Consider the following 19,433-nt stretch of genomic DNA (forward strand, 5'->3'; position numbering starts at 1 on the left):
TTGCTCCTTATTTCTTTGCCTTTCACTTTTCATCATTCTTGCCGGGAGTGGGGGGGTGGCCGGGAATAGTGCAACCACTGAAGTATCTCCTGTTTTTATTCACCCCCAAACTAAACTGAATTGTTTTGGAACCTGATGACTTTATCTGCTTCATCAAAACCCAAAGCTACCATTTTGGTCAACAAATTTCTGTTTGAATTGAATGCTGCCCAGCCTGCTAGGTGCCCAGCTCCAAGCCTCTCCCCATGCTGTGCACAGGGAGCTGTGGGTGTTTGTGGATCCTGCAGTTGGTCTGGACATGCTCACATGCTGCAGCCTGACCCCTCCACTGCTGTCCCTCTCGTTTCTTCAGCCTCTTGTGATCCGAGTTGCATCATAAAGCGAACAGAGAAGCGGCTCCGGAAGGCCATCCGCACGCTCCGGAAGGCTGCCCACAGGGAGCAGTTTCACCTCCAGCTCTCAGGCGTGGACCTCGAAGTGGCTAAAAAGTCTCCCCAAACATCTGAACACTGGGCAGAGTCCTGTGGAGTGGGTCAGGGCCATGTAGGAAACCAATGTGGTGAGTGGCCTGCTGGCCGGGACATTCTTGCTAACAACTGTCTTGAGCTCCAAAAACACTAAGGGTAACCAAAAGCAAGCCTGGCCCATCCCTTCTCCCTAGGCTTCTTCCAGAGAACACCTGGGACACCCATGCTCATTTGAGAACTACATGTGGGTGTTGGCCTTGCCTACAGGATCAGGAGCCCCCCAGCACCTGGCATAGTGCCTGGCACTTAATAACTCTCTGTTGGGTTGAGGGACAGAATGGAAGAGGCAGGGTTGATGAGAAGAGGGAGTGTTGCCCCTTAAGGATCTGAGGGACCGTGGTCTTCAAAGCACTGTGGTCCCCCAGCTGGGGCAGGACTGCAAGTATAAGGCATCCATGAGCCTTCTCGACACTCCACTATCACAGTTCCCCTATCATCCCTCTGGTGTGACACATGGTGGCAATGAACAAACTCCTGTCCATAGTTTTGTGCAGAGGCAAGGCTGGGGGTCGCTCAGCTGCCTTATGAGATCCCTGAGCTATGGCCCAAGCTTTCTAGTAGTGTCAGTTCCAGTGTATGTTGTTGTTGGTGGTGGTGGCGGTGGTGGTGTGTGTATGTATGTGTGTGTGTGCATGTATCAGAATTAAACTTGAGGCCTGGAACTTGAGCAATATCAATTCTATTCCTCTGATGAAGTTCCAGGCAAGAGGAATCTGCGCAAGACGTTCCAGGGTGGTCAGTCTTGAGATTTGTTTGTTGTGAGAGACTGTTCTGGGCAATTATGAGAGATTCTACCTAAAAAGTCTTAGATGGGGGGAAATTAGGGTCTCTCTTTACAGTAATGCTGTAACCATTTGTTGAATCCTCATCTGTCACAAGCATAACGCTAAGCGTTATATCTGCATGACCTCATTCAGTCCTTCCAGTAATCTTACCAGGTAGGTATTATTATCTCCATTTTACAAATGAGCAAACTGGAGCTCAGAGGGATAAGTGCTCTTGCCCAAGGTCCCATGGATGGTCCCACTCCAAAACCTGTGCTCTGGTCCCAAGAAAGGTGAATTTCGATAACCAGGCCCCTCCAGACTAAATTGATGTCCTTTCTGAAGTATCATTAGAATCATGAGGCCTGAGAAATGATGCTTGAGCTACGGAGTGATAAACCAGTGTTTCTGAAGAAGCAAAGCTGAGCCCAGAGGCACTTGTTCAGAAGAATTGTCAGCAATAGGTCCACAGCCCAACTCTGTTGCTTTGCCAAAACATAGTGAAAATCATGTGTAAAATCAGTGTAACTGTCCACCAGGGGCTGGTTCTCAGATAGTCTTGACTTTTATTCCAGCTGACTCTCCTAAAAAAAAAAAAAAAAAAAAAAAAAAAAATGGTAAGAACAACCCAGCTGGTTGGTTGGTTCTCACTGAAAATTCTAAGAGTTCCAGTTTCCATACCAAAATGGTGATGAGAGTTGGCTGTTGCCGCCCTGCTTTCCAGGGTGAGTTGCAGAAACTGTCAGGATAGGCGGGCCAGCCTCCTTCTGGCCTCTCAGAGCTGAATTGCACCCCTTCCCCCAACTTCTGTCCTGTGGGAAGAGGCCCTGCAGGCTCACCAGGGAGGTTTATGGGTCAGTTAAGAGTTCAGGAAAAGCTAGTGTCAAGGGCCCTGTGGAACAACTCCCAGTGAGAGTATTATTAGTACTACCATGGGGATGCTTCTGGGGAATAGAGGCCTCAGGGGGAGGATTAGGAGTTACTTAACAGAGACCTCATGACCGTGACAGCTGGTGAAAGACACTCAGTACAAGGTTTGTGTAGCTGTTGTGTGTGTGAACGTGTCCCTGAGATGCTTATCACGCTAAATTGAGTTGGATTTGCTTCTAAGAGAGGCCATGTATCCTGTCTCAAGAGCTCCCTCTAGCACTGGATGAATTTTGTGGTCCACAACATCAGGTTCACCCTGCCTGACAGCAGTGTTAAAGATTTTACCATGTCAAAGAAACAGCACAAGGAACTACCAGTGAAACTCCTTTCTCCTGCTGGAGGGAGGAAGTGGGTGTAAAGAGGAGTCAGATGTGTTAGTTAGAAAGGCTTTTTACCCAGCAGACTCCTGGCATGGGCAAACCATGGTGTCTTTGTGTGTGTGTGTGTGTGTGTGTGTGTGTGTGTGTGTCTTATATTCCTGATCTGTTTAATGGTGTTAGAACATCATAAAAAGCAGGCTTACTGAACATCATAAAAAGCAGGCTTACTGGTATTTTCTGAGCTCTGATGGCACATGCAGTGGAGACAAACCTAGGGTAGTTCTTTTTAGAAATTGTTTTGTGTTTCTAGAAAAGAGCCCAAAGACTGCTTTGAGTCACTTGGAAGGAGAGATGGAACCATTATGTTTTTCCTTTAAAATATTTTTTATTTAGTTTCTAATTACCTAAGTGGTGCATATTCCAAATGATACAGAAATGTACACAGTTAGGATGGAAACTTTCCCATTAGCTCCCAATCCCACTCCCCAGAAATAATCACTGTCCATAGTTTGCTGTTTATCTTTCCACATCTGTTTTTATGCACGTATAAAGATGAAGTTTTATTGACTCATTCAATAAATATTTATTGAGCACCTACTGTGTGCCAGATACTATTCTAGGCGCTGGGAATCCAATAATGAGACAAAAGAGCAAAAATCTCAGCCCTCATTGAGTTTACATTTCTGGAGGAGGGAGACAGACCACAAACCAATAAAGAAGGAAATATATCCTGTAGCAAATGGTGGTAAGGGGGTGACGAACAGGTAAGCAGAGAAGTAGAATAGAAGATTCTGTTTTGGCAAGGGGAGGGGTGAGGAGGAGTGTACTCCCCCAAAACATAGACTGTGTTCAGGGACAGTGGTCATTGGAAAGTGTCATTTGGGCAGAGATGTGAAGGATGGGAGGAACCAGCTATGGGGAGATCTGGGGGAAAGAGTCCCAGCCAAAGGCAACAGCAAGTACAAAACCCCTGAGGGCTGGAGAGAAGGCCAAGATGATGAGAGCTGAGGGAGGGAGGGCAGAGGAAGAAAGTAAGAGCAGTAGCAGAGGGCCAGATCATGTGGGGAGTGGAAATCCTGGTGAGGTCGCTGAATCTGAGTGAGAGAAAAGCCAATGAAGGGATTTGAGTGAAGAGGTAACAAGGTTCTGACTTACGTTTCAAAAGGATAACTTTGGCTGCTGTATTGAAAATAGGCTGTAGGTTTATGTGTGAAAAAAACAAAGAATATATCAATGCAGTTTTAATAGTGCTGTGTATTGTTTTTAACTACAGGGTAGATCATGGACATCTTTCCATGCTAACAGAGGAGCTACCATACTTCTTTTAAAGCTTCCTAATCTATATTTGTTTTAAGACACCAGTGTTTATTAGCCATACTCCTATTAGTGGACATTTAATCATTATTCCTGACTTTTCTGTTACAAATAATGCTGCAGTGAATTTTCTTTCTGTGCACGTGTCCAGTATTTCTGAAGGATAGATGTGCAGATGTCTAATTGCAGGTCAAAGGACATGCATATTTAAAACTGAATAGATGCTGCTAAATTACCCTCCAAAAAACATACTAATATATACTCCCTCCAACATTGTACCTGAGTGTTTTTTGCCCTGCCTCACTGCTAGCATGGATTATATATTACTGATCTTTTTCTTTTTTAAATTTAATTTAATTTATTTTTGGCTGCGTTGGGTCTTCGTTGCTGTGCACGGGCTTTCTGTCAGTCGCGGCGAGCGGGGGTTGCTCTTCGTTGCAGTGTGCGTGTTTCTCATTGCTGTGCCTTCTCTTGTTGTGGAGCACGGGCTCTAGGCGGGCGGGCTTCAGTAGTTGTGGCATGTGGGCTCAGTAGTTGTGGCTCGCGGGCTCTAGAGCGCAGGCTCAGTAGTTGTGGCGCATGGGCCCAGTTGCTCCGCGGCATGTGGGATCTTCCCAGACCAGGGCTCAAACTCGTGTCCCCTGCATTGGCAGGCAGATTCTTAACCACTGCACCACCAGGGAAGCCCTACTGATCTTTTAAATTTTTGCAAATCTGATAAGTAAAAATAATAGTCATTTTAACTTGTTTTTCTTTGATTATTAGTAAGACCGAGCATGCTTTCATATGTCTGTGGCGATTTAGATTTCTTCTTCTGAGAATATCCTTATGCTTTGCCTATTTTTCCATTGAATTTTTTGGTTTTCCAATATCATTTTTAAAAAATAAAATTTAAAGTCCCAAGTTATATCAAAGAACATAGTCACTTCTGACCAAACATTTTCTTTCTTATAGTCATTTTTATACAGTAAAGTCTCATTAATTTGACATTTAAGGACTTTGGGGACAGCCTGCTCTGCAGGTGACCTTTGTACCATCTGTGATCAATTTTAGCAAGATGGCAAAAAAGAAAAAATATCTATTATATTCTCCAAGGAACAAATTCCTTAAGCTCACAGTAATTCATGAAGTCCTTCATATATAGAAGAAGAAAGAAAAGAAAAAATTAATGATGAAATGGATTTCTATTTTTCTTTCATAGCTATTTATCCTTTCATAAAGGATACATTATTTAAGGAATATACTTGCTAAAGTATAAATTTTTTTTTTTTTTGCGGTACGCGGTCTCTCTTGCTGCGGAGCACAGGCTCCAGACGCACAGGCTCAGCGGCCATGGCTCACAGGCCCAGCCACTCCGCGACATGTGGGATCCTCCTGGACCAGGGCACGAACCCGTATCCCCTGCATCGGCAGGCGGACTCTCAACCACTGCGCCACCAGGGAAGCCCTAAAGTATAAATTTTTGTATTTGATTATTTTGAAAACTTGTTGAAATTTTAAAAAGACACAATCCAGGCAACTGGCAAACTGGGAAGTATCCTAGTGCCTGGGTTCTTGAGAGACTAGAAAAGTTTAATTCAGCTTTTAATAGTCGTAGCGTTCCTCTGCAGTAGTTGAAAAAACTTAATTAAAACAATTTATTGAGATCCCACTCTGTGCCACTCTATGAACTTAGGTTGAAGCAGTGAGAACATAATGGGTGAGAAGCCTGCTTTTATGAAGTTCACATTCTAATGGAAGGAGATGGACAATAAAAAAGTAAAGAGAAAGATAATTTCAGAAATTATAAGTGTTATTGAAGATAATAAAACAGAAAGGGTCAGAGGGGAGGAGAGATTACTAGTCCCTACAGGGTATTCAAGGGAGACCGTCAGAGCAGGTGACGTTTGAGCTAAGACCTAATTGAGAAGGAGGAGCTGGCCATGCAAAACTCTGATAGAGGCAGGGGGTGCTCTGATGGAGGGGATAGCAGCAAGTGCAAAGGGCCTGAGGCAGGAAGGAGCCAGGCATTTTCTTCTTAAGTTTTCAAAATTGAGAAATTATTTGGAACTGAACAGGCAGCAAATTTCTTTTCTGTTTTAAATCAAGGAAAATATAAAGTGTATATTAGCAATATAGACCAATATTTAGCACATGGACTTGGTAGGAAACGCTTTTAATTTAAAAAACATAATTTAATAAAATGCGGACATGTATTGAGCACTTAATGTGTTCAGCCCTGTGCTAAGTACTTTACATGTCTCATCTCATTTAGTCTCATCACAAGTCATTCTGCATCATGCCCTTTTTACAGATAAGGAAACTAAGGCATAAGAAGGTAAGCAGTTTTCATGCAGCAAGTCAGTGGCAGAGCCAGGATTCGCATTCAGATCTGACTCAAGAGCCTACATTCCTAACCATCTCAAATTGAATGCTCTCACGTCTCCCACATATAGCCTGTGCCCTGTGATTATCTTACTCATGCCGCACTCGTATGGAGTGCCCTGCATGGGCCAGCTCTGTGGTGGGTGCTGAGGAGGTCTGAATAAATATGACAGCATCCCTCAAGTCGTAACCCTCCCAGGGAAGAATCAGAGAAGCCTTCCCCAAAGAGAGAAAGCCTAAGTGAGTTTTGAAGGATGCACAGATGAAGCATAAATGGGGAGGAGCATTCAGGCAGAGGAAAAGCCTTAGGTAGTGAGGTTGAGCAAGATGTGCACAGGGCATTATTGGCATTTCAGTATTACTAACCCTGGAGTGGAAGGTAGGATGCAGTGAGCAGCTAGGCTAGTGGGCAAAACATGGCCAAGTCACGAGAGACCTTGAATATGTTGCTAAGGAGCCTTGACTTTATCTCTAGGTGACAGGTGTCATTAGAGGCTTTAATCAGGGAGCATAAGGTCATATTTACATTCTAGAAAGATCTCTCTAACTGAATTGGGGGTCAGGACTGGAGGCAGAAAAACCGATCTGGGAGCTTCTGATTGCTTTGCATAAGAGATATTGAGAACATGAAGGCACTAGATGGAGTAAAATAGAAGCAGTGGATTAGAGAAATATTTAGGAGGAAACGTGAGCAGCATTTGGTGATAAATTGGGTTGGGGACTGAGACGAGGAAAGAGTTGGGGTGAGCTCAGAGGTTTCTGACTTGGCCTCTGATCCTGCACTTGCTTCCCATATGTCCCTCATCTCACCCAGCCCTGTTTCATATGCAGGAGGCACTGAGAAAAAGCCTGTGGGTTGGTTGAATGGCTAGATGAATGTGATCACTGGGGAAGAAATAATCAGAAAAGATTTATAGGAAAAGCAGAAAAAAAATGGGCTCTTGAGAGGGCATGAGAAAGAATGAAAACTCAGATACAGAAAAGGGGACTAAAGGCTGAGTTTGAGAAGTGTAGGGAGGCAAGTCAAGGAGGTTTTTGAGCCAGGGAGTGAAGCAGTCAGAGAAGCACTTTAGGAAGGTGAATCTTTTTTTTTTTTTTTAATTTTTAAAAAATTTTTATTTATTTATTTTTGCTGCGTTGGGTCTTCATTGCTTCGCGCGGGCTTTCTCTAGCTGCGGTGAGAGGGGGCTATTCTTTGTTGCGGTGCGCGGGCTTCTCATTGCGGTGGCTTCTCTTGTTGCGGAGCACGGGCTCTAGGCGCATGGGCTTCAGTAGTTGTGGCATGCAGGCTCTAGAGCGCAGGCTCAGTAGTTGTGGCGCACGGGCTTAGTTGCTCCGCGGCATGTGGGATCCTCCCTGGCCAGGGCTTGAACCCATGTCCCCTGCATTGGCAGGCGGATTCGTAACCACTGCGCCACCAGGAAGGTGAATCTGATGGCAGCATGTAATAACAGAGCTGAGGCCGGGAGGAACACAGGCAAGGGAAATCATTGGAAGGTTATTGGAGTAACCTAGATACGAGATGGCAAGGAGCAAAGGACACTAGTGCCATGGGGATGAAGCATAGGGGATGGACAAAAGGGACACAACTGTAGGATGCTGCAGCAGGGAGGAGAGACGTCTGGGATAACTGTGGTTTGGAGCGTTGGTGACTGGGAATATAGAGGTGCTGTTTAGAAAGAGAGTAAAGCCAGAGGGGTAGGAAGTCTTGGGAAGGGAAGAGAGAAGCATTCCCCTTGGGAAAGTTGAATTTGAGTTGCAACAAGACTCCCAGGCAGAAATGTCCACGGGCAGGTGGGAGTCTAGGAAAACGACTGCACCTCTCCATGTGCGGACTGACCCTCCTATCCTGCATCTGTCCATACATGCTCTGACTCGCCTGCTGCTGAAATGGATGAACAGCCCACGCTCCTTCCTAAGGGTAACTCCTGCACTGGGGCTCTGGAGCCCATTCCCTCTCATCATCTCAAAAACGATACTCCTGCTGTTGTCCCCACTGACCCCCATCTCAGAATTCTCCTTCTCTACTGGATCATTTCAAACAGCACGCAAACCTACCTCCTGTCTTAAAACGCACACAAATCCTCCTTTGACTTCCTGCTTCTCTCCAGATCCTGCCTCCTTTCTTTGAGCCCCTTGTAAAGCAAAACTCCTTGAAGGACTTGTCCAAATTTGCTGTCTTTACTACCTCACCGACCATTTTCTCCTCTGCTCTAGCCAATCTGGTTTTCATTCCCAACCTTTCCACTGAAACTGCTTTTCCCAAGATTTCTAGCAACTTCCACGTTACCAAATCCAGTTTCCAGCTGTCCCTCAGACTCTGCTGATCACTCCTTCCTCCTGGAAACTCTTGTCATGGGTTTCACACACCACACACCTCCGGTTCTTCTTCTGCTTCACCAGCTGCTCCCTTTTCATTTTCCATACTGGTTCTCCCCTAATTTCTTGTCTCTAAACATCAGGGATCCCAGGGCTCAGTCCTCCATGCCCCTCGCCTATCTTCACACTCTCCTTGGTGACCTCATCCAGCGCCATAGCTTTAAATACCACCACATGCTAGTGACTCCCAAACTGCCCTCTCCAGCTCTAACCTCTATCTGAATCATGGACTTCTCTGTTCTAGAGGTGCTGAACATTTTTGATCACACATATACACACACACAGTGAAATACTTTTGAATTTGTGAATGTTTACTTATTTTAAAATTATATACTCTTACTATTGGCTAATATATTGTGTACAACATAACAAGTAGAAGAATGAGATACAGTTTACATAAACAAAATTTCAAATAGCTGGCTAGTCTCTGAGGGACCATATTGACAACTTGGTAAGGTTCATTGTGAACAGTAGTGGTTGTAAATCATTTTTCAAATAGTCTTTTTGTTCATTACTAGTGTTTTGGCTTAACTCTTGTCAGATCTGATTAAATTGTCACTGTTTCTATCCCGTGATGTGGTTTGACAAGAGCTAGTACCAGGAGAACAAGCTGTGTCAGCTCTGCACTTCCCTGTGGTTCACCCGCACTTGCATCATTGGTTCTGCATCATGGGCCCAGGATTTCTACAGGAATTGTTCGAAGCTGCTTTCTACTTTGTGATGGTTCAGTTGGTTGAAACTAGATAATTTTAATCAGGAAATCTATTCAATGAGGCACAACTGAAATTCTTCTCGAGACACTGAAAAGAAGTGAGTCAGTCAGTACCTCCCCACCCACAGGTCTCTTTCTTGGGGACCTTGTGTCTTCACACGTGTCTCTGACTTGTGGAGATGTGGACTGACTAAGGGACTAATTTTTTTTTTTTTTTTTGGCTGCATCGGGTCTTAGTTGAGGCACACGGGATCTTTTGTTGCCGCACGCAGGCTCTTCATTGCGGCGCGTGGGTTTCTCTCTGGTTGTGGCGCGTGGGCTCAGTAGCACTGCAGCATGTGGAATCTTAGTTCCCCCACCAGGGATTGAACCCTCATCCCCTGCATTGGAAAGCGGATTCTCAACCACTGGACCACCAGGGTAGTCCTTAATCTTTTTTTTTTTTTAAACAGAAGAACTTTAAAAAAATGATTTTTCTTTCAGTTTTATTGAGATATAATGGACATACAGTACTGTATAAGTTTAAGATGTACAACATAATGATTTGACTTACATGTATCATGAGATGATGACCACAGTAAATTTAGTGAACCTCCATCATCTCGTATAGATACAACATTGAAGAAATAGAAAAAAAATGTTTCTCCTTGTGATGAGAACTCTTAGGATTTACTCTTTTAACAATTTTCATACGTAACATACAGCAGTGTCAATTATATTTATCATGTTATACATTGCATCCCTAGTACTTATTTATCTTATACCTGGAAGTTTGTATTTTTTGACCACCTTTATCCAATCTCCCTTTCTCCCACCCCCAAGCCCTGTGCAGCTCTGGTAACCACAAATCTGATCTCTTTTTCTGTGAGTTTGTTTGTTTGTTTGTTTTTGAAATATAATTGATATACAACACTATGTTAGTTCCTGGTATGTGACACAGTGATTTGATATTTCTGTACATTTCAAAATGATCACCATGGTAAATCTGGTTTAATTGCTAAACCAGTGAACCTTTCTTTACGTCTTATTTTTTAGATAAAAATTAATACATATAGATGTGAAAATGCTTTGCTCACACTCTGGATCATTTTGTAAATGTAAATGATACCCCTGAGGTGTAGCATTCTACCTTGGAGACCACCGGTATAACCAGTGCCTTCTCAATACCAACACTTGCGTGGCCAAAAAATATCTTAAACTTGACATGTCTAAACAAAACATTTTATTCTCCTCTCTCCCTCCAAAATAAAACCCACTTCTCCCTCATCTCCTTCATCCCTCATCTCCATAACTGGCATCCCTATTTGCCCAGTTGCTCAAGTTGAAAGCCTCAGTCTTCTTGGCCTCTCTTGTTCTGTCATGCTCCTTACCGAATCCATTAGCAAATCCTGTCAGATCTGCCTTTACATTATATCCTGAGCCTAACTAGTTTTCTCTTCCTCTGTTATTACCACTCTGTTCCAAACCACCACCATCTCCTGCCCAGCCTATTGCTATGGGCTCTGAATTGTTCTCCTTAGCCTTGCCTGTCTTCAGGCTGTTCTCCACACGGTAGCTAGAAGATCTTCTAGAAACATAAGTCAGATCATTTCACTGCCCCATTTGAAACCTCCAACACACTTAGAGTAAGGTCTAATTTCCTTACCATGACCTTAAAGAACCTCCGTAAGCTGGCCCTTGCTTGCTTTTAGAGTCCATATCCTATCACCCAGCCCCTTTCACTATGTTCCTGCTACATTGGCTCTTTTGCTGTTAGGCAATACCATCACAAGGCTGTTTTCTCTCATTTCACTCTGCCGTCTGCTCAGAGAGGCCTTTCCTGGCTACTATTCTAAAATAGCATTCATGCAAACTCCATCCCCACCACTCTTTGCCTTACCCTCTCTGCCTGTTTTACTTTTCTTCATTGCACTTACCTCTAGTTAGCATGCTACTATGTATTTATTTGTTTGCTCATTTATTGTTCATATTCTCCACTAGAATGAGAGCCCCGTTAGGGCAGGGCCCTGTCTGTCTCCTCTGCTGTATCCAGCCCCCAGAACAGTACTCTGCACATAATCAGTGCTAAGTATTTAACTGAATAAATGAGTAGATGAATCTTCACAGGAACAACAGATGAAATCCCAAGGATAGTTGCCAACACTAAGAGAAAAGAGGGCCGAGGGCAAATCTTTGGGGAAATATTTAAATTGAGGGCAAAAGAGGCACTCTAGAGGAAGTGAAATCTCAGTCCCATTAACTAGGCATGAAGAAAACAGCACGCACTGGGGAAACTCAGCAAGGAACGCGTCAAGTCCAGCTCATTTCTCTGCCCCAACTATAAGAATGTTTACAAATAGCAAACTGAGCACACACCAAAAACCTGGACAGACGTGACAAATCAACCTCTCAGCCCAAGGGAGTGCTCTCACCTGTTATCCTGAAACACTCATTTAAAAGGAGTTCAAATCAGGATCCTGAGGCCACAGCACTGCCTCGAGCGCCATTGCCTCTGAGCCGTGACAAAGCAGCAGCTCCAGGAGACCCTGGGAATCCACGTGGGCTGCCTGTGGCTCTCCTTCAGAAGGCAAGGCGTGATTCTTAAGAAAACATTCAGATGCTGGAGAGTGACCCCTTTTATTAGGTTCACCATCTTAGCCACAGAGAGACCATAGTGTTTGTCCATAGCCTGAAATACTCAAAGGCCGTGGTATTGAAAAGAGGGCCAGCCTTCAGGTCTCTTTGTCACCATTAATCCTGGTCCCCACTGGTCTCTCCCTTTTGCATCAGAAAGGCTTTCTTTTTTTGAAGGGGAGAGAAAACAGCTGTGCGAGATTTGGGAATGGGATTTTAATGGTCACTGAAGACACACAAAAGCTTTGCTGTGATCGCAAAGTGTTCTGGGGGCAATTGACTCCTTTGTCTGGGGCAGCAAAACAAGCTGGCTGCTCAAGGAGAAAAGAGAAGCAACTGGAACTGGCATTGAGGTCTCTTTAGGTCAGATCTTTAGCAGATTTGCAAAGAGCTGTTTTCAGGAGTCTCTTCATGACATTTCAGAATCGCTTTTTAGTGTTTAGCCCATTTTTACCTTGTGAAAGGAACAAATTAATCTGGAAGGTGCTTGCCATGGATTATTTCTGTACGTCTTTCTCTCTGGAAGGAAGATGGAAACTGTGAGTGACAAGATGAGCTTGTTTATGTGGAGCAGGCCTTTCACTGTGAGAAAAAAGAACTGGTGCCCTCTTTTCTGCAGGGCGGCCCAAGGGGCATTTCTCAGTCCTTTGCTCACTTGAGAAATTGCAACAGATGTGGGATATCTTGAGGCTTCACAAAACGTAACCTTGAAAAGGCTTTGCGGGGTTTCAATAGTTCTAAGAAGGAGTGGACAACCAGAGCAGCGGGAGTCCGTCCAGTTACTCTTCGCAGAGAGAACCAGGTCCATTCTTGTCCACCTATATGAAGGGAATCGTTTTCTGCCAGAGGAACAGTGATAAAACAGACCAGACTGATCCGACTCTAAGTTATGATTCATGGGGCTGTTGGAATCATTGCCGTCGTATGGGCACTGTCCCTTTAGGTGAATGAGTGTTATGAAAACAGCCGTTCCCAAAATGGACATGGCTTGGGCTAGAGGAGCTCCTAACAGCCCTGGTTTTATTTTCTTGCTGCCAGTCTTCATGACAGCTGGCTTGTTAGAGCCATGAAGGGGTTATGCTCTCATTTACTGGCCTGCTTTAGGCACTGGGATAGTCAGGTGGAACACAGGATAAAAAGCCATGAATTCCTAGTACATAATTCAGCCCAGCTTTTCATGGGAGGTGAGCTGAAACCAGAGTAATTATGGAAACCATTATCCTGTAGGGCTGCATTTAGAGACTAAGTCTGGAATTATAGGCTCTGTCTGCCAGAGTTCTGTGCATCATACCCATTATAATGTTGTTTGCCAAGAGTTTGGTTCACTTTTAATTTTTTTAAAAATGTCATTAAATTAATTAAAAATGATATGTGAATATTGTAAAAGAAAATCCAAACAATATAAAAAAGTATTAAGATTTAGACTTTAGAGTAGACTTTGACTGATATCATTTAATTGTAAAAATAATATTTGAAATGTGGCATGTTTCATCTTACTATGATTTTTTTAAAAAGCCTCAGTTTTCTTTAAATTATGGGGTAAATAATGAAAAGACATTTTTATTACTGGTAATAGAGAACTTTGCCATGTTTAACCCTAAAAGTACATATGCAAATTGCATTTGTAGGGTAGGATGAAAACCAGTATTCCCCCTTACACACATTCAAGAGCTATAATAGCTAATTTCATCATGTGATATTTTGTTTTCTATTTCTTAGCAGCTTAGGTATAAAAGAAAATGTGTTTTATTCCAGTCAGACTCCCCTAATGCCCCATAGAGAATCCTTGGCAAAGTCTGGAATTGTGATTCAGTCGGCACTTTTATTCAATGACCTTTTTCCTCTTTAAACTCAAAGCTCTTGATCTCATTGTAGGTGTATTTCACAGATTAGCTGTGGGACCTTGGCCAAATTATTTAATGTCCCTAAGTCTCTGTTTCTGTGAAATGGAGCTAATCATAGCACCCAACTCCTTTGGGTGTTTCCAGAACTAAATGAGATAAAGTGTGTAAAGCTCGTGGCACAGTATCTAGTAGATGGTACGTACTCAACAAACGTCAGCCATCAGAAATCCTGCTTTGGTGGTTATGATGATGTTCTTTAAATATTATACTAGGGAACCCACTTCAGTATATTTATATTCATATCCTAAAATAAGATATGAGCCCCTGTTTAACTAAGAACACCAAAATATAATCAAAAGCATAGTTTATTAATTTCCTTGTAGTTTATTCTTTCAGGAGACATTTACTAGGCTTTGCTCTTTGTAATGTATCAATTTTATTACAAATATGAAGCATGCTGTTTTGCAGAGGTCATCTGTAAGACCCTTGAGATCACCCTCCCCACAGCCAACAGAGAGTGGGCTTTTTAAAACACAGCTTCTGGTCGTATTCTTCTCCTTTCAATGGCTCCTTTACCTGCAGGATAAAATCCAAAGGCCTGGCATTCAAGGACTTTTTCACTCTATCCCCAACCTTCCTTTCTTCCCTTTCCTCCCATGTCAGGCATGAATCTTTACAACCTGCCGCTCGTCCTATCTGGGGAGCTCCTACTCATCCTTCAAGGCCTGACACAAATGTGGCCTCCTCTAGGAAGCCTTCCAGGATGCCACCAGCCAGAATTAATAGCCCCCTCCTCTCTATTCTTCCAGCACCAGTCCTGTGTTCAGTGAATGATTTTCACTTTTATACTCCTCCTGTGAAGTAGGGAATGTCATCAGTGCTTGTGTTCAAAAATAATTAGGACCACTGTGATCCCTGCCCCCGAGGAGCTCATGGTCTAGAGAGACAGGACCTGTAAATACCTCTAACAGTGGGTGACAGAGACCATGGCAGAGAGGTGTACACAGGGAACCCAGAGGTGGCACACCTTCTGTATTCAGGGGGTTTGTATGGGGGGAGTGTGGGGTCAGTGCCATCTGTTTACCTTCATCTCTAGCACTCACATCATCCTTCCTTGGCCTCTGTGCCCTCACTGACAAGATCATTTCCCCCTTTGGCTAGTCAGTTGCAGGGCTGGAACATACTACGATGGAGTACAAGAACGCTGCATTTTATGTCCAAATGGAACCTTCCAAAATGAGGAAGGGCAAATCACATGTGAACCATGCCCAAGACCAGAAAATCCTGGGGCCCTGGAGACTCCAGAAGCTTGGAATGCGTCTGAATGTGGAGGTGAGAATGCCCTCTGTCCCTTCTTACTCCTCCAATCTCCTGTATTGTTTAGCAGAAAGCATAAGTGCATTTCAATGCAGACAATGCGTACTGCACCATGGAATTCCTACCAGCAGGGACCGTATTGGGCTCATCATTGGCTCTCCAGTGCCTAGCTCAATGCCTGACACATGCTGAACAAATGAATGAAGATCTGATAGAATACACTGACAGGAAAAAAATGTGTAAATGTTGCAATTGCATGTTTAATCACTGTAAATAAATATCCCCTGAGACCTGAGTGATCTCCCAGTGTGTAGGGACTACCTGAAAGTGTCCAAAAATGGAGGAAGTAGTGCTGATTCTTTTTCTAGCTTTGGTCTCAAAGTCAGAGCTTATTAATTTTTTAAAAAAAGTATCCATCTGGTTATTTTGTTAAAACTCTGTGAAGAGTTTGTGCGTGTGTGTTGCATTTTTAGTTTTTATTTGTTTTCTAATGGAAGTATAGTTGATTTATAATGTTGTGTTAATTATTGCTGTACAGCTCAGTTATACATGTATATGCATTCTTTTTTAAAATATTCTTTTCCATTATGGTTTATCACAGGATATTGAATATAGTTCCCTGTGCTGTACAGTAGGACCTTGTTGTTTATCCAGTCCATATATACTAGCTTACATCTGCTAGCCCTGCACTCCCGCTCCACCCCTCCCCCGACCCCCTCCCCCTTGGCAACCACCAGTCTGTTCTCTATGTCCGTGATTCTTATGAAGAGTTTTTAATTGTCTCTTATAAAATGTTAACCCTGGAGCCATGCTTACTTAGGTTCTGTGGGCTTCTTTCCTGTTTACTTTACTAGTAAATGTCTTTATTAAACAGGAGAAGGGCCAGCTGTAGTGACACTCTGTGGGCTCAAATGGAAGGTGTGATTTGATGTGGCGATTTGTAGGTGATGTCCACGGCAGAGTGCGCTGGAGCTCTGGCAGCCCTGCCTCTCCTTCTAGTGATTCCCAGAGCCAGATTTAGTTCCCACCTAAATGACTTCAAACTCAAGTGCAGGACCTTTTCTGGTTTAAAAATCAGATCCTCAGATTGACTGTGCGACTCCTAGCATACTTTGGCCTGTTATGAAATCCTGGAACTAACGGCAAGGTTGATAAGGAGGTACTTTGGGGCATCTGTTCACACTTGTGTGTGACCTTAATAAGATATATTTATAGTAAATCAGAATATTAGTAATAATAATAATAATTGCTAACGCTTATTGTATACTTGCCTATACCAGGCATCATGCAGGCATTCATGAATAATTCCATGAGTTGTTCATATGGTTATTGTATCACTACAAAAACTTTATGAGGTTAAAGAGACTCAAGGTCACACAGCCAAAGAGTGGAGGATTTGGAATCAGCAGCCAGGTCTGACAGACGCCAGACTCCTCCCTCAGGTGTGTTCGTTAAATGCCATTATATCTGTACCTTATGAGTAGAAAGAAAACCATGAAAATTAATAGAGGAGAGATGATTAGGAATATAAGAGACGGCAGATTTTTATAGCATCTTGCCAATGCCAGGCCAATTCCTAAGGAATGTGTGCTTTTAGAAGTCCTTTTGTTTATGGCTGTGATACTTGTCATAAACTTAAAAAATATAATAAAGTACGGTGTTTAAAGTAAATAAATGCCTCTGGGTCCCTCTGTCAATGTGGATTGGATTGGTTGCATTTAGTACACTAATTGAGGGAGGCCAGGACACACCTTAGCATAAGGAGATGTAACTTAGTAAATATAATTGGTAAAAAGGGGAGACTCTTCCGTGGCCAGAAGAGTCTTTATATCACTAGGATGTAATCAGCTGGGTGAGGGTGCACTGCTGGGTCGAATTACCACATTGACTGCAGGCAGAGAACCCTCTCTCTAGGGGCTCCTGCACTGCAGCAGCTCTCTGGGCCCTGGGTAGCCCTAAGCCTGCAGCCTACCCAGGCCTGCTCCATAATCCAGAAGGGTCCACACTTGTCTCCAGCTTTGCACTGTGCTGTGTAGCCCTGTGTGTAAACATCAGGCACCCACATGCCACCTCGTCAGTGTCCGCAGCAGGGCTGGACAAAGTTTCTCTCGCTGAGGTGGGAGCTGAGGTCCGCATGGGGTGACAGGCCTGACCACATCTCTCTGATCTCATCTGCAGAGAGATGGGAAAGGCTCTGCCCAGGGGCCTTGCTCACCTAAGGTCATTGATCCCCCCCAGGTCTGTGCCAACCTGGTGAATATTCCGCGGATGGCTTTGCACCCTGCCAGCTCTGTGCCCTGGGCACATTCCAGCCTGAAGCTGGCCGTACTTCCTGCTTTCCCTGTGGAGGAGGCCTCCTCACCAAACACCTGGGAGCCACTTCCTTCCAGGACTGTGAAACCAGAGGTGAGGACTTGGCAGCTTGCCTCTTCCCGGAATTGAATTTCCCCTTTTGAGAACCGTGGTAAAGCCCCAGTCAAGCTCAGCCGAGGTGCCCTGTGTGGGCCCCAGTGGCAGGGAGGACAGGTCCCCATGGCCATTCGTTCCTGCTGGATGTGCAGGGAGCACAGGAACTCCCTAGACATGGTCCTCCCCTTCGAACGGGGCTGACTGCAAGACAGCCGGGGAGATGGGCAGGTTGACTCCACAGGCTCCCTCTGCTCCTTGCTTCCAGGCCTCTTCTAGCTCCTCACCCTTCCCTAGAGTTCCCCGCTCCAGAACAGGCCCTACGCCTTCTCCAGAGCCTCACCCCACTGCCTTCTGCAGGAGCCCAGCCCCAAGCCCGGGGTCAGCTCTGCTCCCCTCCAGGCTCCCAGGCCCGCTGTGCATGAAGACAGAGCTGTGAGCGTTCACGCCCGACGACATCACGGACAATGAACTCAGAAGATACACCCATACCTCGTTCCCTTTGTGTTTTTCTCAGTGTCATGGGTCACAAGTCGCACCCAAGCTGGCTATTTAGGGAATTAAGTGTTGATTAGCCCCAGAGTAGTAGGAAAGCAGTACTTATTTGGGCATAGACATTTCTGTCCCAAACTGCGAAAGCTTTCGTGTTACATCTGATGAAAATAACAGTCTTTTTTTTTTTTTTTCGTTCTCTCCACCTTCCCCCACCCCTACAGTTCAATGTTCACCTGGACATTTCTACAACACCACCACTCACCGATGTATTCGTTGCCCAGCAGGAACATACCAGCCAGAATTTGGAAAGAATAATTGTGTTTCCTGCCCAGGAAATACCACGACTGACTTTGATGGCTCCACAAACATAACCCAGTGTAAAAGTAGGTCTCTCTCTAAGGCTTTTCACAGTCCTTGATTGGGTCCACCTAGGGGGTGCGGGTTGGCAGGGGCCCTGGTTCATTCAGGACCGCGGAGCCGTTGTTAGGCCTCCTCAGGGCTCTGCAGCTCAGTGCTGGACCTGCAGGCACTCACCTGTATTGGTGCAGGCTACTTCTCCAGGCACATTCACAAGCTGTACTTGCTGTAATTTGCTCCCAAGGGTAAAATGTCAGTTCAGCCCTGTTCAGCAAGCACTGTTTGAGGACCTGTTATGTGCCAGGCAATGCAAGCAGAATCAGTCCCTGGCCCTGCAGCAGCACAGGCTGTGGGACTGCAGAGGAAAGAGCTACTCCCTCTGTCTGGAGAGACGAGGAAAGGTTTTGATGGGGAGGGTTGGGGGAGAGTGGGAGAAAGAACTTCACGCCCAAGAGAGCAGCTGGGAGGAAGCACAGACTCAGAAAAGTGAAAGGCTTTATGGGAAGAGACCCCTGGACCTGATCAGGGAATGTGCTACAGGGAGTCTGAAGCAGACCAAGAAAGGAAGCCTTGTTGACTGAAAAAAAAAAAAGCACAACCTAAAAGTTGAGAGTTATGTTTTATTCGGCTCACAAAACTGAGAACTTAAGCCCGGGACACAGCCTCTCTGATAGCTCTGAGGGACTGCTCCAAAGAGGAAGGGGAGGAACCAGGATATATATGAGTTTTTGCAACAAAGACAAGGTAGTCGGAACATCAAGATTACTGTTAATTAAACAAGACCCGATATCTCAAGGTAAGGAAGTTAGCGCTTTTCTGTGTAAGGGAAGATACAAGAGCCTGGGCTCACTGAAATCGTTCCTTTGCTCTGCACCTCAGCTCTCTGGGGCCAGTATCCTGTGCTTTCTCATCCTGAGTCTCCTCAGGGTGCATCATTTGGGGTGGCTGCAGTGTGATGGCTTGGTGGTCGCAACATCCTTTGTTTACTGACATGGCAGGCAACGTTTTTTCTTTTTTTAAATTTTACTTATTTATTTATTATTTGGGGCTGTGTTAGGTCTTCGTTGCTGTGCGCGGGCTTTCTCTAGTTG

At 44.5% G+C, this 19,433-nt stretch overlaps 1 protein-coding gene across 3 annotated transcripts in view; it reads left to right on the forward strand.

Annotated features, from left to right (window-relative positions):
* Positions 1 to 19,433, forward strand: part of SCUBE2 (signal peptide, CUB domain and EGF like domain containing 2) — a 76,778-nt gene that overhangs the window by 37,744 nt on the left and 19,601 nt on the right. For all 3 annotated transcript variants that reach the window (XM_022563176.3, XM_089915185.1, XM_022563174.3), the window contains 4 exons: positions 353 to 559; positions 14,929 to 15,099; positions 17,323 to 17,490; positions 18,207 to 18,368. In XM_022563176.3, coding sequence (XP_022418884.1) covers positions 353 to 559; positions 14,929 to 15,099; positions 17,323 to 17,490; positions 18,207 to 18,368 — 708 coding nt within the window. The remainder of the gene's footprint in view (positions 1 to 352; positions 560 to 14,928; positions 15,100 to 17,322; positions 17,491 to 18,206; positions 18,369 to 19,433) is intronic.

The sequence above is a fragment of the Delphinapterus leucas genome, chromosome 7, assembly GCF_059928025.1.
Source record: "Delphinapterus leucas isolate spDelLeu-1000000601 "Yukka" chromosome 7, BTC_Dleu_Yukka2, whole genome shotgun sequence".
NCBI lineage: Eukaryota > Metazoa > Chordata > Mammalia > Artiodactyla > Monodontidae > Delphinapterus > Delphinapterus leucas.